Source organism: Amphiprion ocellaris, chromosome 2, assembly GCF_022539595.1.
Source record: "Amphiprion ocellaris isolate individual 3 ecotype Okinawa chromosome 2, ASM2253959v1, whole genome shotgun sequence".
In the NCBI taxonomy this organism is placed as follows: domain Eukaryota; kingdom Metazoa; phylum Chordata; class Actinopteri; family Pomacentridae; genus Amphiprion; species Amphiprion ocellaris.
Genome location: NC_072767.1, coordinates 13,321,319 through 13,342,830, shown reverse-complemented (window position 1 = coordinate 13,342,830; position 21,512 = coordinate 13,321,319). Strand labels below are relative to the sequence as shown.

Genomic DNA, 21,512 nt, shown 5'->3' with positions numbered 1-21,512 from the left:
CTGGTGCTGATTAAGAATTCCAGTATATTCACAAATTTCACACTACAGAGTGTAGAGGACACAGTAGAGGTATACAGCTGTAATTTACTAACTGACAGATGCATAAGAAATCATTCCGTTACTTGGAGACGACCACAGCTCAGTGGCTTCCCCTTTGACCAATAACCTTTTCTCTACTCTGTCAAAAAAAGCAATAACATGCATCGAATGATTTTAAGTCAAATGAGCAAACTTTCTATCAAACAATTTTCTCACTGCTATTCAGAAATGTCTAAAACAGCAGATAAGAATGTGACATTCAATGTGAGACACTAACTGTGTAGGAGAAGTGCATCAGGCTGCTGATAGCTCAAATTTTATGCCATAACCACTAAATTAAAAGTACTGTCTCAGTACTTTGTCTAGTATTGTATTTAGGTGGCTAAACTGTCAACATGCATGAAGTGGACAGTATAACTCTCCAATGAAGAGCTATACAGAGGATGTGTTTTGCCAGCTGTTTAGGGCAGGCTGAGGCAAGTCTCAGGAAGGTATCATTGCATGAAATGCAATATATCCTGTCTGCAAGCAGAAACAAACCCACATTACATAACTGTCATATAGAAATCCATGACATAGACTGCCTTGTCTGAAGAATTAAAGAATTCAAACTAAATTAAAAAGGGGGTCAATAAGCTGCTATAAGGTCCTATTAAAACTGTGAAATAGTCTCTATCACTCACTTGCCCACTGTAGCTTGACAAGTCTGTTCTATGCTGCATCGTCTGCAAAAGTTGCACTATTCACAACTTTTTCACCTTGCACTTTACGCCACAAATATGATGAGGTGTATTCTTACCACGCGTTTCAAAACTATTTCACCTGAGTAACTTCTCCATCTGCGAAAAGGCGCATTGGGCTAAAACGTTTTAGAGAATTAATCCTTCAGCTACAAACAAACAAATCACTCATGTCAAAGCAGGTATTTTACTTTTGACAACTGATGGAGTGATGTTCCTCTGACATCAACTTTTCCTCTGCTTCTGAAAGCTTGTTTCTTTGCCAGGCGCAGTATCTTTTTCCACAGCACATCCCATGTTTATGCTGAAGGGCAACCACAGCAAAGCTGCAACCAACTCAGCGCTCTAACATCTCCCTCCAACTCTCCTGGATCTCTGCTGTCTTGCCATCTTCCTTAGGGCACTGCCCAGACTCATTCTCCAATTTATTGCTGACATTTATAGGAAAGGGGTGAGGAGTCAGGTGGCACATGAGGCAATGCTTGTAGTGTCTGTGTGGGGTGAGAAAAAGATTCTAAATGAAACGGTGAGAAGGAACCCTGTAGCAGATGTGTGCTATTACATTACATTCTCTTGTCAGAGAAGGAAGATGAGCGAGTGAAGCAGTGGGTTGTGAACAGCAGCATCAGGGCATGGCAGAAATACAAGCAAAAACCAAAAGATAGAGGGAGGGATCAAAAGAGGTAAAGATATAATTGGAGTGCAGTTAATACTGCTGACAACTCAGTTTGAGGCTGTTTGCCTAGTTTGTCATCGCAAGCTTAGATGCTGAGGAGAGTAGTGTGTGCGCTTTCCACGAACAGGAAGATATCTTCATCATACACAAATATTGAAACTCACTGGATGAGAAATAATTCTCTGACTAAACCAGCAGCAAATACACTTCTTTCATATACAGACACACAAACCTCCCTAAAACATCTGTAGAAGTAACACCGAAAAGAACATTTAATTTCACAGATAGGCTGTATATCCTCTTAATAGTAAAAGTAAGTGAAAATCCAAACATCTACCTCCTTTATTATTACTCCGTCAAGGAACACGGCAGAGTTATGTGATGATCTGCGTACGTTTTTCTGTTTGTTTATCTGTGCACAACATTCCTCAAAAACGGACTAACAGATTTGGATTACATTTTCAGGGAAGGTCAGAAATGTCACAAGGACCAACTGATTAGATTTTGGCAGTGATGTGGCTTATAGTCTGGATTTGTTAAATATTTCTGTATCATTGCGAGACAGTGGCACGACGTCACTGTAACTATGACAACAAGTGAATGCTACGCTACATGATTGCGATCTTACTAAAAATCGACCGCTGCAGACTTATTAGGACTTATCCGTCAGAAACGATAGAACGACTGAGCAGCCTTGGTGGAGTACTGGTCTTTCTGTGCTTTTCTTGTTTTATGAAAAGATTTACCATCTACAGCAAAATTATCAGCACCACAACCACTCCTCTGACAACCAGGAGCAAATGGGAGGATTTGGTTCTTGGATATTTATCTGTGGGTTATTTAATGTTCCCAGGATTAAAAAGTTAATAAAAATTCTGTGGGACGAGATATATTTCGGCAGCATGGCAGACGTTAATTATAAGAAGGGAGGGATCAAATTAAGTCTGTGTCTCCATTACTTACAACAGGGCCTGACAAAAGCCCTCGCATTTCTGAGAAAAGAACCCGTTAATCAGCCAAAGTTTCACTCGGCCGCTGATGAAAGGCAGGGCAATGTGACAGGCCTAACAGATTGTTCAAGGAAAAGGGAGCCGCCCGCAATGAACAAGACCAAGAAGGGGGATAAAATGAAAAGGCTGGGGAAAGGGTGCAAAAAGGTGGGATTGCAGAAGAGAGAGAAAGAGAAGAGAAAAAGATAAAAGCTGTGGCAAAGAGAGAGAGACAGCACAGTCAGGACAGAAATTTAATGACGCTTAATGTACAGTCCTGAGCTGCACTGGGGAAACCAGGCAGGATGTGTGTGTCTAACAAAAGAACAACAAGACACTGAGTTGTCTAGACGCACACACTTTTAAGAAAGGATAAAAATAGCTTGAGGAGGACCACAAGAAAAGCATACAGACACTGCACAAATGGTACTGAAGACATGTAGTAGGTAAGCAGTTGACAGGACAGCAGTGTGTGGAATGCTTCTAACAGCATTCCTCCACACATTCAGGGTGCAATTATGTCATTGTGTGTGTTTCTCGACTAACTCAGAAAGTTCTGGCATAAGGCATTGCTGCTTTCTGGAGAGAAGGGTGTCACTACTTGCTGCCTAATGTGATTATATGAAAGTTTGCACCACTTTCTCACAGTCTGCTGTGCATGGACTGAGTTTGCTGCTGAGCAGAGGAGAACTAGAGGAACACTGGATGAACCAAAAAAGCCCGGTGGCCTACAAAGCCTGTGCATCAGAGAAGAGGTTTGTTAAGCTACAGCAGCAGTGGGGGGGAAACAGATAGGGTGCAATGATTGGAAAGCTCACCAGCAATATCTAACACAAGCTGCTCCACTGAGTCTATGTCCAATCGACGGAGCGCAGCTGGTGAGCTCATTCTCCTTAGCAAGTTATCACAAAAACAATAGGACCCTAGTGCTGCCATCCATCTGTTGCTGGCCTGGACCGGCCCCCTGTCAGAAAAGACACTTAGCTGCAGTAGTTCACCACCCATCACACCATTAACAGATCCATAAAGACTTTACCAGCACCTGTCTGTCTCTTTACTGCGTCTCTCTGTGTCCCTTCATTTGGGGGTCACCTTGACACCTTGAGGCAATGTAGCTGCCAGGTTTAACAACATTTCAGAAAAAATAATAAAGCTGGGTATTATACATACACTTATACACACCTAAAGCACACAGCTTTTTTATTGTCTTTATTTATTGTCCGTTTGCAGGTGCACAAAATAACCTCAAGTTAAATGTCAAAGCTAATAGCTACATTTTTTTTTTTAAATATTGGGTGACTGTGCAATTCATAATCCTATTATTTATTTCAATAGTCAAAATATTAATCAATTATAAAACTACTGTGTCAGTTGCAGTCCAACACACAAGGCCAAATTCTACAACACAGCAGCCACTGAGCTGGTAGGGAGACACAAACGACAGCCAACAGGTGGACAGAGGCAACGTGGGGCAGTGGCTGTTTGTGGTAACATTAAGTTTGTCGTTGGAAAAAATTAGGCTATATGGCGGCTGATCTTGTATGCTAATGTAAGAAAATTACTGGCCAGGTGTTACTGATTGTTAACCTGCACGTAGGGTGTATTACACATTAGATTTAATAAAGGTCAGTCTTTATTTTTGTGACACTGTCCAACGTGCATTGAACATGTTAAGTCACAAGACATTAAACTGAGACTTATCTAGAGCAAGTTTGTGAAAGCAACCCCGGATGTGTGACATCTAGTTTTGCTTAATGCCATAGTTGCTTTGCAGTTCAGCCAGTTCTCCAATTTACCCTATACTGCTTTCTGGATGCACTGACATAAAAAGAAGCTTCCTGCAGCACGGAGTTGAATAAATCATTATTCAGTTTACAATTGAGTTACTTAGCATTTTTAATCAGGGCTTGCATATTTGAGCCTTTAGCTAGAAGAGGTTTCTATACTGCATTGCCGCATGCAGCAGATTCAAAGGTAAGCGACAGAGTGTGAGTCAAACAATGAAAACTCATGCCCCGCAGGCTGTATGTATGCCATCAAGACAGCAGCTCACCAGACCCTTTACTATCTGATCAACAATAAAGCCAGTTAAGTATTAGCCACTTTTTAGATATACTTACATCGACTGAAGTGCCTGCCTACCAGCACTTCACTGACAGCCACCACAGAGAAAGTGGCAACTGTGTAGATGTGATGTACATAAATACCCATCGTGCTCAGTTGGTCTAGCAAAGCAGTCACCTCCAGAGCACAAATAAGAACCTGAGGAGTAGCAGGAGTAAAGGGAAGGAAGGTAATGAACCATGCATGGGTCATTGTTAGCTGACTTTTTGACCTTTAAATTGTGACCTTAAGTTAGAAAGGGGCCTCTGAACAAATTGTCTCAGCTCAGGGTAGAAAAGAGAAAGGGCTTGAATAAAACAAAGAGATGCTTTAAATTGCTCTTCAATGACATGCGTACGTATTGTGAGAATCTTTACTCATTTCAAACAGCAGTGAGGTATTCTTTAGATTTAAAAAAAAAAATCCTTCAAACCTGTCTTATGCTTCAACATAGCTACCAAAAAGAACACATTTTCATTTTGTGTACAGTTGCTTGACAAGCAGGCCCCTTCAAGAAGACTGCAGGATTTTCAATCGGCCCCCGGTGATCGTCTGTGTCTAAAAAATGTGGCAATAACCTTTATACACCAGCAGATAATCCTGCTGCCTGGGTTCTACTCTGAGGTGCACTGTAGCACTGTTAAAAAAATTCTCTAGAAGCGGAAATTTTGAATGAGGCATCAAACATTCACAAGTTGGAGCAGAGTATAAACATAATACCTGTCATTAAACCACAGGCACATTAAAAAAAACATTTAGGAGAGACAGGAAAACCACACAGCAAGAGCCCAAAAATTAGACAACTTTATTTCATTAATAAATTAATCTCTATAAAAATAAAAAAAAATGTCATAGGTATTTCTATTTATTTTCTTTCGACCTCAATCTCCTGAATGTCCCTTGAGCCACAAAAACATATGCTCTAAGCAAGGCGACCTGTTCTTCCCTTTTTTTCCACTGGTTGTTTCTCCATCAACAATATTTTGCTTATAGCTTCTATCGCAGTAATACAGAGAGCACAACTAGCTCTAAAATGCTTTTTAGCCTGTTGTTATGTTGTTGAGAGCTTAGCTTAACAGCAAAGAAAAGATTAAAATCATAATAATTATAATACAATTGTATACGGTTTAACTAATTATATTATTATATTTTATAATTCTAAATAATAAGAGAAAGCATTATAATATGTTCTGTTTAGTCACATCCACATCCCACCAGTCCTGCCAGCTAGTAACATGACTGATTACCTGCTCTCAGGAAGCCCAGCCACCACTACTTTGTTTTAGAGCATTAGGAGTTCCTCGGATCACTAAGCTTTTGGGGTTTTTTCTTATATTTTTGTAATATAACTTTTGGAAATTGATTACATGTTGGATTTATTTTTTAAAAAATGATTTATTTCACTGTGGCAATTACCCTTTGTGGTATTGAGACAACACAATCAGGAGTATTCTGTGTTTGAATGCATGTATTCTTTGTGACGTTTAACTGTTGACTTACAAACAAAATTAGACTGTTTACCCTGAATTGCCTGGTCAAACTCCGAAAAATGTTCTTGTGATAAATTAATGACACCTATTTGACTTATATATGATGTAATTATTTTATCAATCACAACCACTACCATGCTCTTTGAATCCTTTAAAGAAGTCATATTTTGATGTCTTTAATATTAATCCACAATGTATAAAATAACTAAATAAAACCCACTGAATGAGAAGGTGTGTCCAAACTTTTGACTGGTAGTGTATCTCTAGCTCTAGTTTCAAAAACAGCCCACACATACGGGTTTTGTGGTGTTTGTGAGGTCGCTCTGACTGTTGGCTGTAAGCAAAATAAAGCCATACTTTGCTTCATACATTTAAATTGTGGACAATCTGTGAATAGTTGGAAAGAAAACTTGTTTTTGCAGCTTGTCTCTTGTTTTGTCACCATGAAAGCTGCTGCGTGCACAAGAAAAACATGCCCACTATGCCTGAAGGGAGTGGAAGCCGACACTGGCCGCCTTCACACATCGAGGCAACTCACAAGAAATACAGCTCCTATTAAAACACTTTCTTTAAAAACCAATACTAATAAAATGGGGAATGGTCTCATTTTTAACTCCAGGATACTGTTTATGTTCTTGTATCAGCATATCGCGCAACACATTCAGGCATTCATGACAGCAAACAACTTTTTATGAACCAGTCAAACAACTTTGGCTGACAAGCCACAAGAATCTCTCTCCGTTCAGTGGATGACAATTATCACCTGTATGGTACTGTAATCACTTTCAGGTCAAAATCATACACAGTCCACAGCAATTTGGGCATCAAATGACAAATGGCAGACAGGCTGTGGTTGGATTGAGCCAGTGACCAGGATTTAATTCAGGAACCAATAACCTCACATTCTCCAGTGAAGAGCACCTTGATTCAAAATACCATCCATTTAAACAAGGACAAGGCAAGTGGAAAAACTGATACAAAGTGTGCATTTGTACAACCTCCAGTTTAGTGAGCTTTATACATTTACTTGCAGACACCTTGTTACTCCACCAAGGAATACAGCGGAGTCATGTGATGATTGGCACTGGTATGTCTGTCTATCTGTCTGTTTACAACATTTCTCAAAAACGGACTAAAGGATTTGGATGAAAATTTAAGGGAAGGTCAGTCTGGATCCATGGATTTGTTAAAGATTTCTGTATCATTCCGAGATAGTGGCATGGCATCACTGTAACTATGACAACAAATGAACACTACGTCAGCTGCCTGCTGACGATCACATGATTGCAATCCTAGTACAAATCCACTGCTGCAAACTTAACGGGACTTATCTGTTGGAAATGATACAAGGAGCAATTGATAAAATTGTGGGGGTGTTTCCGAGTCCCATCAATTCCCACCGCCCGCTACATATTTAAAGCACACGATTCGGTATCCGTACATAACATACACATGTATAACACACGCCTGTGCTCAGCGCAAGGTCAAAATGGCCACATTCTATGTTGCCGTTATTTGTGATTATCAATAACAAACAAATGCTGCGCTTATAAAAAATAATGCTGCATTTTTGACAATGTCATATGGGGTAACGAACAGCCTTGGCGGAGTACTGCACTCACTGAGTGCTTGTCTAGTTTTATAATGTGATTAGGTAGATCAAAAGTATGTGCAACAGATGACAGGTGTTAACAGAAGCAGCACAAGAGGCTCATGAGCTGAGATGACCTGAGATGTCAGTGTGGCTTCTGCAGCCTGACTCCTCAGAGCCTCCTCTGTTGCTGTCATAAGCTTGGACTATACACAGGCATGTATGGAGAACGGCAGCCACATTTGCCAAGTTTTCTAATAAACTGAGCTTGGCTGAGTTCCTATTTGGTTTTTGGCCACTTAAATTGTTGCTTTGGATATATTTCAGAATATTTCAATAAAGCTGTTTCCTATGACATTTCTCCAAATGTAACTTTTTCTAATAGATTAAAACATGTTTCAGTGAGTTTTAGAGTAAATTAGCTATACTGGGCAACTTTCTGCATGCTGTCTGCTTTTGTAAGAAGGATCACACTGCAAAAAATAGCCAGAGCTCAGAGTTTTCACGGGTGTCCTTGCTGTGATATATCATTATGAAGAGGCTGCAGACTATGGCAGAGCTCTGTGCTGATGGAATGCTTTCATCATGAAGTAAAACAGCGAGAACTGCATTCAACAGCAGCACAGTGTGGATAACTGATGAACGCGAATGTTTGGAGGACTTTCTTTCGTCATGCAAGACATCTCTACTGAAAGTCCATTTATTATTCCAGGTACATTAATTTGACAGAGGCAGAGCTTCTACGTCTTGTTAAAGGCAGTCAAACTGAGACAGGTTAACTCCGGCTGCCACTAATATGAAGGCTGTATGCAAGACAAGGACCATAAGAAACAATACTGCAGGTGTCACTTTAGCTAATGCAGTCATATTAACATAATCATGATTATTAACTTATTACTTCACTTAATGCTACTCTTTTCTTCTGTTGTTTGTCTTTGTCTATCCATGTTATAAATTCAGGACAGCATCATAGCAACGGCCTCATGGGAAATATGTATGTGTGAATTTTCCTGTGTACATGTAGACATAAAACCTCACTTTGCAAAGGTATTAACAACCATATAATTACTTTTTTTGAGCAACTTAGCTTCGATGTCACAGGTAATAGTGCTGCCTCACCACAATGTTTACAGCTTGTCACCGTTAACTCATACTCAGTCCTTTAAGTTTCCCAAAATATCTGCTAAAAATCTGAGTTTTGCTGAAACTGCCTGATCCATTTCTGCACTGCAGCTCTAACTACACTGTACAGCTCACAAAGATTTAAGATGGGACAACAAAGTGTGCACTGAAACCCAGACTTCTGAGCTTTAACTGTGTTGGTGTATCCTGTGTACTCAAGGACCTGGTTCAGTGTGACAGCTAGAGGGGATGGACGAAGCATTTCTATTTTGCTCTTCATCCCACTCAAGCTTCACCGCTGTGCTCTTTCAACCATGGAACATCTCCTCAGACGCATCTAATCTTCTCATCCCATGCTGCTCAATCTTCCAGTTAACCCAGCAAAGGCAGACTAATGAGAAATTAATCTCTTTAATTCACTGTAAAGGTCTCTTGTTCTTTTAACCAGATAAGCTGCAACTGGACTTTGCCAGATGATGATAACATTAATGTAATTTATGAAGACCTTTATGTAATATAGGATTTTCATCTCAGAGTGGACTTCAGCTGACAGCGAGAAATAAGAATGTTAAGACAGCATTATGGTGATCATTCTCTCTCTAATGCTCAGTCAAGACAGTTATACATCACTTATCTGCAAATGTTTCAGAGTTAAAAACATGGAGTTAAAATACGTAAATAACTGGGAATTTTAACCTTGGGCAACTGAAGAAAAATTAAGATATAGTTGATGAAGTTGTAAACTTTCTAAGCAATATATTTATATTTCAACAAGTGAAGCTCAGATTGTTTTTCCATCTGTGAATTGTGCTTCCCTTTTCATTTCTGGAAACTGTAGTTAATCATTCAAGAACAACATTCAGCACAGTCTGTGTGTTTATGTATTAGAGTGTGTGTGTGTGTGTGTGTGTGTGTGTGTGTGTGTGTGTGTGTGTGTGTGTGTGTGCGTGTCTTTGTGTGTACGTATGAAAACAACAAAACTACATCAGATCCTGCTGGGTTTCACGCATTGCTACACAGTACGTCGCCATTTCCTGCTTTGCCATGTCATTAGTTTGTTATCAGCTACTGGCTTACAGGTGACTCATACACACAATGAACAATGACACCATGCATCAGCCGGTTGCCAGGCAACCTGCATAGCTCAGACTGACTGTGCAGAAACAGAGGCTGATAGAAATCTTAGAAAAGAAACGGACACCATGGGGAGCATCATTTTACAAAACTTTCTTTCAGAATCTTCACAAGACATCAAAAGTTTAAACTGGAAACAAGACGACTGACCGTGTTACAGTTGTCTCTGCTCAGTTATTTCTTAACTGCCATGTATGTGAGAAACCTAGTTCCTGTAACTAGCATAGGGAAATAAGATAATTTTGATTATATATTTGGCAAGAATCAGCAAAACAACAACCTCAAGCCAGCATTTTTGCAACAAACAGACAATATTTATGCAGGGTGCCACAATGAAGTACAACATTAACCCTCTGAACTCTCAGCAGTTATTGAGAATTTTTTGCTCCTATCACATTTTCCTTACTGCGGGCTCATTTCAAACTGCAATAAAAAGGCCTGCACCTCTCTGGAAACAGCACAAGGCTACAAGTTGAGAGAACTCAGAAATGCCTCCTATGCATTATGACACAGTTAAGGTCAATTCAATATTTCCCCTCGAAGTCCACCAGGGTCTGCACAGATTGTCTGTATGCAGCCCAAAATTTGTGGCCACGCAGACTGTCAGCATATGTGCCAGGAAAATGTAGCATTTTAAACAAATGTTTGCTATGGAAAGAGAGTGTACAAGGAGGATCTCAGCCATCAGCACCTTTAAAAGAGCTTTGTTTGTACATGTTTTCTATCAGAAAAGCCCAAACATAGTAGAAAGTCCTCCTTTCAGCATAATTTAGATGTAGCATGTAAACAGACCACTTATCAGTGTGTGTACACAGATGCAGAGAGCAAGAATTTGTCTGCAGAATTCCATAAATCAATTGAACAGAAAAAATGAAAGCTCAAATTCTTCTATAATTCATTTTTTCTAAAACGTTTAAAACTTGGAATCAATGTGTGCAACATTTTTCCAAACGTGCACAGCTGTCACCAATACCAGAAAAAACATGGGGGCTGTACATACTACATGCTTTGCTATTTACATTCTCATCCTTATCTCCTATCTGTTCTGTGTAAGCACAGCCTGTGATTCAGCTGAAAAGTCCCTGAATTTTTGACACATGACTGTTGGTCGCATTTGAGTCAGTCATGGCTTCATGTTTGTGACAAAGAGTCCAGAATTTTTGGCTACAGTTTGTTTGAACAATTTTTAATTTGACAAAATATCTCAAGCAATCAGCTTTTTGAGGAACCATGTTATGGCAGTGCAGATGAATATTTTTACTGATTTCTGCTGTTACCAGGTGTTTTGCAGTAGTAAGTGTATGTAAATATAGTGTTTGTGAAGTACTTTGAAAATGCTAAGCAAAGGCTACATTTGCTTTAACCACAACCAGTGTCCAGGTTAACTTTTAACTTTTTGTGACTATATTTAGTCTCAGCCAGATAAAAAATATTGCTTGACTAAATGCCTGAATATATTTTCTGAATCCAAAAGTCCAAAACACTGAGCCCAAGAGCTGTAGAAAGGCTTTCCCAGCTTTCATGTTGTGTTTTGCTAATTTCAATTCACTTCCACAGAACCCGTCCATGGAAAACCATCATGTTTTCCTTTGTGTAATGTAGTCCTTGCTGTCATTGTTTTGATTTACCTTTATATTGTTGTTCATTCAACACGTAGAGTAGAAGCCTCTAATCTGTGTGTCTGCTGTGCTTTGTCAGCAAACCCTTTCCCAGCACGTTCTGTAGCTGCTTCACAGTAAAAGCCTCCAGCACTTCACTGGGGTAAAATTATCAGTTCTCTAAGCAAGAGCTCTTTTTGGCTGCACTGTTGCTGTGTGAAACAAGAGCACAATACCGTTTCATACTTTCTTCTTTTTTCGCTCTCTCTCTCTTTTCACCAAACTCAAATGGGACCAAACTACATGAATCGGGGCACAGGCGGAGTGATGTAAGAATGCGGTTTGAAGTTCCCAGTGAGTCCCAAATTCACTCATTCCACAGAATGAGTGAATTTTGTGCCCAACTCAATCTAATACAAGTATACACCAATGTATACTTAACTTGTGGATTGAAAAAGTGAGAACATTTCCATTATTTTCCCTCTCAAGTAAGTACCAACCACAAAAGGCTTCATCACACACTATAGATTGATACATGGTTATGTGAGGCAGCACATACCCGCTAGAGATAATAGGGCTTTATGATTTCTTTTCTTGCTGAACAATAATACTCAACAGTCAGGATTTTGTGGGGAGTTTGAGTCAAAATGAAAATAATCCCAAGTAAACCAGCAAATAATAGTTAAATAATCCACCCACTGTTCGCTTGCCAAAACAATTATCACACTCCATTCTGGTTTTACAGTCTTGTTTTTCCTTGAACCTTCACTCAGTACAGATTGCTTTGGCTTACTTGTAACCTAAGTAAAACAAATGCCTTCAGAGCTACCTCCTTCCCAAGTTAGATACCTGTGGTTTCCCTCTATTGTGTTTTCAAGCCAGTGTCAAACCATTTTCACACTGGAGGAGCCAAACCAAAGCCCGTTTTCCTGCCAACAACAGCAGCTGCTCTGGCAGCACACTGGGAGGTCCATTTTATAGGAGCAGGTCACTTCTTTAAAAAGGGCAATAAGGACATTTTGCTCCACTCTGACTACACACAATTGTCTGAAAGTCGGTGTCTTTCTGGAAAAAGCTTCAGCACATAGCTTCACAAAGACACAGACTGCAACTCACCAACCAGAGACAGATCCAACAGGCACTCATTAAAAAGACAAAAACAGGAGTTATTTAAAATAAATTGTCAGGGAAGAGGTTGTTGTTTATCCTAACACTTTGCAAACAGTTTCCTTCTAACTCATTAGGTAATTAAAAAAAGACACAAATGTGAGTTGTTGCTGACTGCGTGTGTGTGTCCTTGAGCATGTTGTTTGGAAGGAATCAGCAGGTAATCACAGCACACCTACCACTTCACCACCATAATCCTCAAACACGTCTACACCACTGGCAAAACCTATATCAGCTTCCTAAACCATGTGCTGTCACATTGGCAGACACACTGATTAAGATTAAGTCTGCTTTCTGAAAATGAAAAAGCTGTAAATCGTGGGTTTACACAACAGAAAGAGGGAGTGGGGGGGGTGATCACACTCCACTGCATTGCTTCAAAGGAAACTTCAAAACAGTGATGGAGCACATGGGAGACCAAACCTCCTGCTGGGCAAGCCAAGTCCGAGCCAGTACAAAGTCTACACATTTAGACTCCACGGTACTTTCAAAACTAGTATTCACACCATCTATATCTCAATCAAAACACTGCTTTTAGCCTTTCCAGTTGTCTTTCACAATATTCACAATACTAAAAGCCTCATTTTGGTGATCTGACATGCAATTCTCTGGGCCCTCACTGAGAAATGTCATTGATTTGTGCATTCAGAATCAGGCGGACAAAATTTCCCACAGCATTACACTTAGAATGATGGTGTGGTCTTCAATTCAGTGTTAGAAATAATAACCAAACCATAAGCCAAACAGCAGTCTTTAGATTCACAATCTTGAGTGGGCTGCTCAGTGTCTAATCACAATGAGCTTTACAAGTGTGGAGAGTCAACCAACTACAAAAAGTTGATGCTTTCCTGATGTAAACTGTGTATTAGTCAGACACACATACGCCGAATTATGCAGTGGATCACTAACTATCCAAAACCACTCACGCCGTGATGTCGCACATAGGCTTATTGGCTGAGACGCCAAAATCTTTTAATAAGCTAGATTATAAATGGAGTTTTGTCACGCTTCCACTCACCCGTATTCTTCTCATCGCAGCCACAATCTCCACTCGGCTGCTCGGCCGCGCCACATCCAGACTGCCGATATACTGTTGTCAGGAGAGCAAAACATGACAGGTACAACACATTAGTGAAGCAATAGCTCAAGTTCACCTCATTTTAATTTACTACGACCGTTTCAGTTTCCACCTGAGGTAATAATTAACTCTATGCAACTTCAGTATCTCCGCTAGCTAACAACTTAGTTCACGAGCTAGCAGAAATCTGTCCGAATCAGATTTCGGTATCAAAAAGTCGCTAATCGATAACTCAGTTAGCTTTCAATACAGTATGTCTGTGTTGACCGTGTGGGTTTTTAGACGCAACTTGGTTGATGAAGAACACTCAAAAACATATAAGTCGAGTTGAGTTGAGTGTCACCTATTAGCTGTTTACACTTTAAAGTTTGTAAATTCACCTTTGCCTCGAAGTTGATCCCATGCTGGAATGCTTCCTCGTTGTGCAACGGGATCCTCAAATCATGCCCATCATCAACGAGGTTGTACTTGGTTTTTCCAGGCATTTTCCCCAGAAATTAATACTCCACACAGCCGGAGGAAGCAAGAAAATACCAACCGAGTCGATTTAATGGAAAGAAATCCAAGAAAAACAATCCCAAATCCGGTCAGTAAATGTTCTCCATCGCAGTGAAGCGTCCCAGCGTTGCAGCGCTGCTACACCGCCCACAACAGCGGCCAAGTGGCGGCAACAACTTCAGCGGCGCTCCGGCGAACCGCTGCCCTGCTAACGTTCACCGTAGCAGCTTCAAAAACACATGCAGGGCGACGGGAACGGCGTCATGCGGGGGTAGAAGTGTTTTCCTGACTTTTCCTGTGGTGAGTGTGGAAGTTGGTCGGGTCCTGTCTCCGGTCCTGGACTCCCCCCCCCGCCGCACGGAGGGAGGGTGTGATTGGAGGAGTCCGGGGATCCCACCTGTTTCCATTGGAACAGAGGCACACCGTGGCCCGCCGGAGGAGTGGCTCAAAGTGTAGTACCTGCCCCCTGTCTGCACTTCTACCCTCCCTTCACACACGCACGCATGCACGCACGCACGCACACACACGTTCATAGGTACACGTTCATACACAATAATGGAAATAACCCCACTGGCACCCATGCACACTCAGGAGGGGTGCTTTCAATTGTATTATCCCATCCATTTCTTAAAGTCCTTTCTTCAAGTGGTGACACATTAACTTTTGAAGCTTTGTCATACAATAGGCAAATTAAGAAATCAATTACTGGTTAGCTAAAGCAAAGCAAATGGCTTCTAATAGGCTGATACAAAAACATGTCAGAAAATGTGTGGTTGATCACAGATAAAGGCCAGGGGATCAGATGCTATCAGATGTAACTTTGCACCGCAGAAATTACATTTAAACTGTTTTGTTCTAGTAAAAATAAGAAATACCAATATGACTTTACAGGTGAGGCTGCTTCTGCATAAAATAAAAAGGGCAAGGCTACCAACTAGTGGACATATCTGCTAGCAACTCCATCAAGTGATATGAATGAGGAACATGTAGGAGAGGCTTTTTGTGCAAAATATCCAAAACTTTATCAGCCAAAGGGAGTCAGTTGAAAAACATTTCATTTTCTCAGCTTCGGACATTCTCAGTGATAATATGCTGGTAATTGAAAGAAAATCCTTCACATTTTTGCATCCTCCACACACTGTTAAAGTATTTGTAATTAAAGCATCTTCAGTACAAGCGACCCATGTGATGAGCAGACACAGTTGAGCTGTGTTCATGTTTAATACACTTGTCATGTTGTATAATGCACACACCATCTGTGTCACCCTGGGAGTAAAGATGCATCGTTTCCCGCAAGGTGATCCCAGGCGGGTAGGGAAGGGGAAGTGGGGCAGCACAAATTCATATTCTCACCACCTCTCTGGGAATATACAAAGTAGTGCTGGTAATGGTGTCCTGAGGGCTTGTAGTAGGGTGATGTTGCATTTGATTTACTCTGCATGTTATCAGTTCAACGCTGGCATCTGGAGACCAAATTTCATCACATATTCAGCCCTGCTGCTTAATTATTTCACTATATGCAGTCAAATCAAAACATAAACATCATCATCATTCATCAAAATTAATTTCTTCATTTGGCAGCAGAGTTGTATAGGTGGTGCAGCTTTGAATAGAATGATTATATGAGACTCCATTCAAGCTTTAAACGACCTCAAATTTTCAAATTAATGCTCACAGTGAGGCTCACAGAGCACTCATAATTTTGCTTTTTACTATTCTACATGCAGTATTTTTGAAGGACGTGGCCATTAAATCTGATGTATTACACTACATGTTTAGTCCTTGCGGTCATGGCCACCTTGCCCTCATGACAGCAAAACAGCTCGCTGGCAGACAAGAACAGCTGCTGTCTCTGCATGAGGAATTATTGCTGAATGCAACCACCCTCTTAAGGACCCCATGTGCTCCTAAGGCTCTTTTGAAAGGATAGAGAGCAACTTAATCCTTGCCAGGTCGTCAAATTCATGTTGATCTGTTGATTAGGGCTCCCATATTCTCCGTACATGAAAGAGGGATCAGTGCACAGAAACAGCGTGGTTCCACTTTTCCAAAAAGCAATGTGTAAGGCTTTCACGGCTGCATAGCAAAAATGGTTACAATACTGTAGCCGCTGGGCCTCTCTGCAGAGAACTGACAAAAACACAAAAGCTTTTTAGAATCCTGGTAAACCTCAACCTGCCTTTCTGCACAATTCCAGTAATCCTACTTAAGACATGGTGCATGTTTTATGTATTAGGGAATGTGGGCATGTCCTCAGGCCTGCCGTCAGGTCGGGATATAAATTTGTTACTATTTCAGGTGAGGTGTTTTAATCCTAACATTGGTGACCTGCCTCCATTGGATCTTTCCCACATCATGCTGGGAAAGGCTCGACCACCCCGAGAAACTAAAACAAGTGCTTTAGAAAATGAATGAATACCTACAGTTCTTCTATTCACAAGTGTCTGAGTTTTCAAGGAGCACAATCCTGAATTTTTTAAAGCGTCCCCACACCCTCAAATTTGTTACAGCAGCCCCAAAATACAGAATTTGTTCAAATTTGTAGTAGAATTCTGAGGTGATTATGGCATGTTTCCAAGTATCGCAATGGCATATGTTTTTGTAGAACAATGAGATGATGTCTGTGAAAACCATTCAACCAGTGCATTTACAGGTTACAGCGTCCCTGGCATGGATACATGGGATGTCAAGCAAGGCGGGGGTGGAAAAATATGTTGCCATGAACAACAGTGTCTATTTTACCAACCACACTAGGAAGTGCCATAGCCACCGAATTTTGAACTATATGTCAAGTTTTTTATTCATTACAGTCCATGAATCCTAGCTCAGTGGACTACACTGCTACACACCCAACACCAGGTTCACCGAAATTCATGTAATCATTTTTCTCCATTCACATTGTTCAGAGTTTACACTTTCCTCAAAAAACTGCCGTGACCCAAATTCAAACCGAGGTTGCTGCGGCCACAACACAGAGTACTAACCACTATACGATCACAGCAAAGTGTCAGTGCGACACATTTCAGACAAGACAGTTGATCAAAACCATTTTGGCAGAAAAAAGTTTTTTCGTTTATACTGAGTTAAACCTGTACAGCAAATTAATATGTGGGGTTTTTAATATCTTCTAATGTGTCCTAGAGACTCCAAATCAATACAAAATTACATTAATACATTTAACATTTAAGACACGAATGATCAAATTCGATTTTGGTGTTTCCTTTATTTTATATTTACTTTTATGTAAAATTTGGATGTTTTTTCAACAGCTTTCTGTGATCCAGTGACTTCATATTCACACCAGATGTTAGGCTATTATTTCACTGGACTAATAAGCCACACCTTGTTTTTATTAGATTTCAGTGCCTCTTCTATATGTTAAGAATATTTTTATGGGAATACATGTGGTTTTTTTCAACAGCTTTTATGTCACGTGACCTCGTGATTCCAAATCACTTCCAAAATATATCACTACACAGGCCACATACCTCTTCATACTGTGCCATGTATTCTTCTAACTGAAATGAAGGAGACTTACAGGAAAGTCAGCCTGACTTTAATAAATGCTAAAGGGACTTTGAAAATGCTCCCAGCACATGAGAGAATGTCCCAAAGGTTTAATGTTCCTAAAATGTTTGACACCTCATAAAGACCTTAGATTTAGGGGAATTGTAAGAAAGAAATAGAGGATTGTAGCTTATAGGAGTTTAAGTTACCATGTGGGGCTTTTTAACAGTCCTTGGAATAAGGTTTTTACAAGTACCTTATATTAGTTTTACTCTCATGCACATTCATTAAGGACACACATGTATCATGCATTAGAACCACACTGTTCCACTTACTGGAAGTTGGTAGTTGTAACTAGATGCAACTCTAGTGAGTAAATTAGTGAGCACAGACAAAAAGGGAAGTTGTAGTTAAATTAAGCATGTATTAAACAATTGAAACACTAAACGTAAGTTCTGGATATTATATAAGATGAAAGAAATGTTTGTTAGGCCTTGAGGATACACACAGCTGGGTTTCTACTCTGCCCCAGATTGCACAGGAGGCCTTTAAATTATGATGAAAAAAAATGAACACAGCAAAAAGAGAGGTGACATTTTCAATTTGTTTCGGGTGGCTGACATGGAAACTCTCCTAGGAGTTCCATCTACTCAAAAAAAAAAAAAAGAAAAAATCCAGAAGGGCCTGGAGTGACTTTGTCTTCATAGTGGTCCACTCGGTTCATGTTAGGTTATGCATAACTGTACTAAGATACCACAGAATGTCTGAGACTGTTTTCCATTGTCCATCCACTCAATGCTAGTATTTTTCTAACCCAATAACTGAATTTTTACAAAGATGCTCTCTTGAGTGGACTCATCTGAACACAGACAGGGCTTTGGTGTAAAAGACCGCCTATGCTCACACCCACACACACAGACTTACACATCTTGGGGGCCTTTTAAGCTAAATTAATAATGGTGATTTTCAAAGAATGTGGGCCACACAAGAGGAGTACATCTACTTCAGCTTTCAGCAAAGAAGACATACAAAAAGTGAAGCTGTGGCACAAATAATGACAACAATACATCGATAATTTTGCCTGAAGCTGTGAAGCGTCATGTAATTTTAAAGCAACCGAAAAGCTGTCAGCAGCTCACACTGAGGGGTGGATTAGTCCAGATACGATCTTGCTCTGACACATAAAGAAAGATTTGCAGAGCCTATAAATATCCATTATCTATGCACATACAGGCCTTATACAACCCAGCCTTAATTAAGTAACGTGCTTGGACTGCAGTTAAATGACTCTCTGCTGTGTTTGTTAAGACAACAGATGGAAAGCTGAATGTACAGAAAAGTGGCTTTGATGTTTCAAAAAGAAGATCCCTTAATAGAGATGTTTGGAAACAGATAACTTGGGCTTAAAATGACTCCAGATCGCTCAGTAATAACTAATGAGAAGTCTCCGAGCAACCAAGAGCTACTACAGTTATCTCAGTGTAGTGCTTATTTAAAGCGTTGTAATAAACCTTTGTGATTGTCTTGTAGGCTATAACATTTGGAACACTGTCAGTGTGTCTAGCTCATACGATGAGATTCAAAGAGCAATTTAAAGAGCCTAAATTTTCACATTTACAAGTTGTGTTTTTTAGGGTCTAATAGAATATGTTTACATGTTTTAATGTTCAAAAAACACAATATATTTCTAATATTGTACGTTGCTGTACCATTTCTTTTCCCTTTCTGTCAATAGACTGTGTATAAAAGATGGACATAGCCTCCAGCCTCTGAGGAGTGAAGCCAGAGCAGAAGCGCCTTTAACCTGCAGTCTTGCTAACAGCCAGCAGGGGTGCCTCCTTTGGCTACAAGAAGAAGTAAGACTGTTTAGAAGTCTATGAACCGACCTCTCACATGATCTGTTACCTGAGTAAACATTTTCCAAATGAGTTTATGGTCTCAATCTCTAGTTTTAAGTGTCCTTCAATACAGCATGGTGTTCATTTTGAAAATTATGGTCCCATTTAGAATAAAATAGATGGTAAAGGAGGGTGGTTAAAGGCGGGATTGACAGGTTGCTACTGTATGGACTGGATTGTACAATCATACATACTCATTATGTCCGGATTTTAAAAGATTGAGATGATGACAGCCAAATGGCAAAAGTAAGGCTTCAAAATGGCAATCCAGAAACCCTAACCCTGACATCACAGTCCATTCATTCAACTTTAATTTACAGTCTATTCCTCTGTCTGAAACGTTCCACTTTAGCCCCATTTGTTAATGCTCTGGTCAGCTGGCCCAACCAAAACAAGGCATCATGAGTTATATACCCTAACTACAGATGTCTGAGTATAGGCATGTAGCCCTAGCAGAAGAACAGAAGTGACTCTATCACAGACATAATAGCAGCTCATTCTTTAGGGGTATGCCAAACTAGGTGCCTGACAAGTGTTATACAAATTTATTATATAGATATAAATAAATAAGTCACAGCAGAAAAGCTTGGAATTCAAATGATGTGTTCCAGGTAGGTAAGCAACAATATTTTCTGTGGGATTTTAAATTTTCAGACCTGTTATAGTTACAAAAAGTCATCAATACAGCTAACTTGAGTGGATATTTTGAAACTTGACAGATAAGAGTTATTATAACTCAAGCTCAGGGGGACATTTCATAGCGTTCGATCAAACAGTTACAGATGTCAGACATTTCAGAAATACAAACATGATCCTCGTGGTAGCACTACATTAAAAATCAGAGCATCACCAAAGACAGAAGCGCTGATCTTCTGGGCACTATAAATATCTCCAAACAATTTTATGGTGATTCATCAAATAGTTCCACTAAACATTTCAGCCTGGACCAAAGTGATGAACTAATATGATGACATTCCCATGCCTGGAGCCAAGCTGCCAGCATGGCTAAAAATTTTAGTTGGCCAGCAATATGGAACACCATGTTGAGCAGGTCAAAAGGTCAGTGCAGCGGCTACAACCACAGAGAAAAGATGAAACGGCAAAAACTGAAACTCATTCTTGCTGAAGGCTGCACCATGGCATAGTAGTTAGCACTTTTGTCTTGCAGCTAGAAGATCCCTGGTTCACATCCTGGTCTTCCCATTTCTGCGTGGAGTTTGCATGTTCTCCTTGTGCATGTGTGAGTTTTAGGATGGATGTTCTTGCTGAATGTGAATGTACGCCAGTTGTGGCTTCATTAAAGACAAAACAGATGTAAGGGTGACACCATGTGGATACATTATGAAGTGCAGAACATGAGAAACCAGACAATTTATTTGTGTGCAAAATCCCTTTTGAATCCATTTGATCCTTCTGTATAATAAGTTTTATTGGTTGCATTTTACCATATGTAAAGGACATCTATGAACTGACTTAATGGTGTCCTTTGACAGTAGTGAGTAAAGAAGCGGTTAAGTGTCCTTGGGTAACCACGACACTTACAATACTCTTGACTAGTATGTCTTATTAGTTTTACAATGTAAATATTGCATTTATTCATAATTTTTATTCTGTTCACAAAACATAATTTAAGTAGCAATGGTGTATGTTTTGACACAGATTTATTTCTTTAATAACTTGCCATTGCCATGATTTAGTTTGAACATTTGAAAGGAAATATTTAGACAGATTAAAGTGTGCTACCTGTAATTAATCACATTTAGACAACAATGTCAAGAACACAAATAAACAGTCACTGTATGTGCTGCGGCTACTGTATGAGATAGTTGTCTTTTTCTTGTATCTGTGTTGCGTGACAGTAAAAATGACTGACTTTGTTGCT

At 39.9% G+C, this 21,512-nt stretch overlaps 1 protein-coding gene across 3 annotated transcripts in view; it reads right to left on the bottom strand.

Annotated features, from left to right (window-relative positions):
- nos1apa (nitric oxide synthase 1 (neuronal) adaptor protein a) overlaps positions 1-14,614 on the bottom strand; it is a 216,954-nt gene extending 202,340 nt beyond the window's left edge. Inside the window, exons 1-2 of one of the 3 annotated variants that reach the window (XM_023289231.3) lie at positions 14,108-14,614; positions 13,668-13,739 (exon numbers count right to left, since the gene is read on the bottom strand). In XM_023289231.3, the coding sequence (XP_023144999.2) occupies positions 13,668-13,739; positions 14,108-14,212 (177 nt within the window). In that variant the 5' untranslated portion in view covers positions 14,213-14,614. The remainder of the gene's footprint in view (positions 1-13,667; positions 13,740-14,107) is intronic. The other 2 variants (XM_055016632.1, XM_055016633.1) reach the window with 2 other exon arrangements.
- Between the last annotated feature and the right edge of the window lie 6,898 nt (positions 14,615-21,512).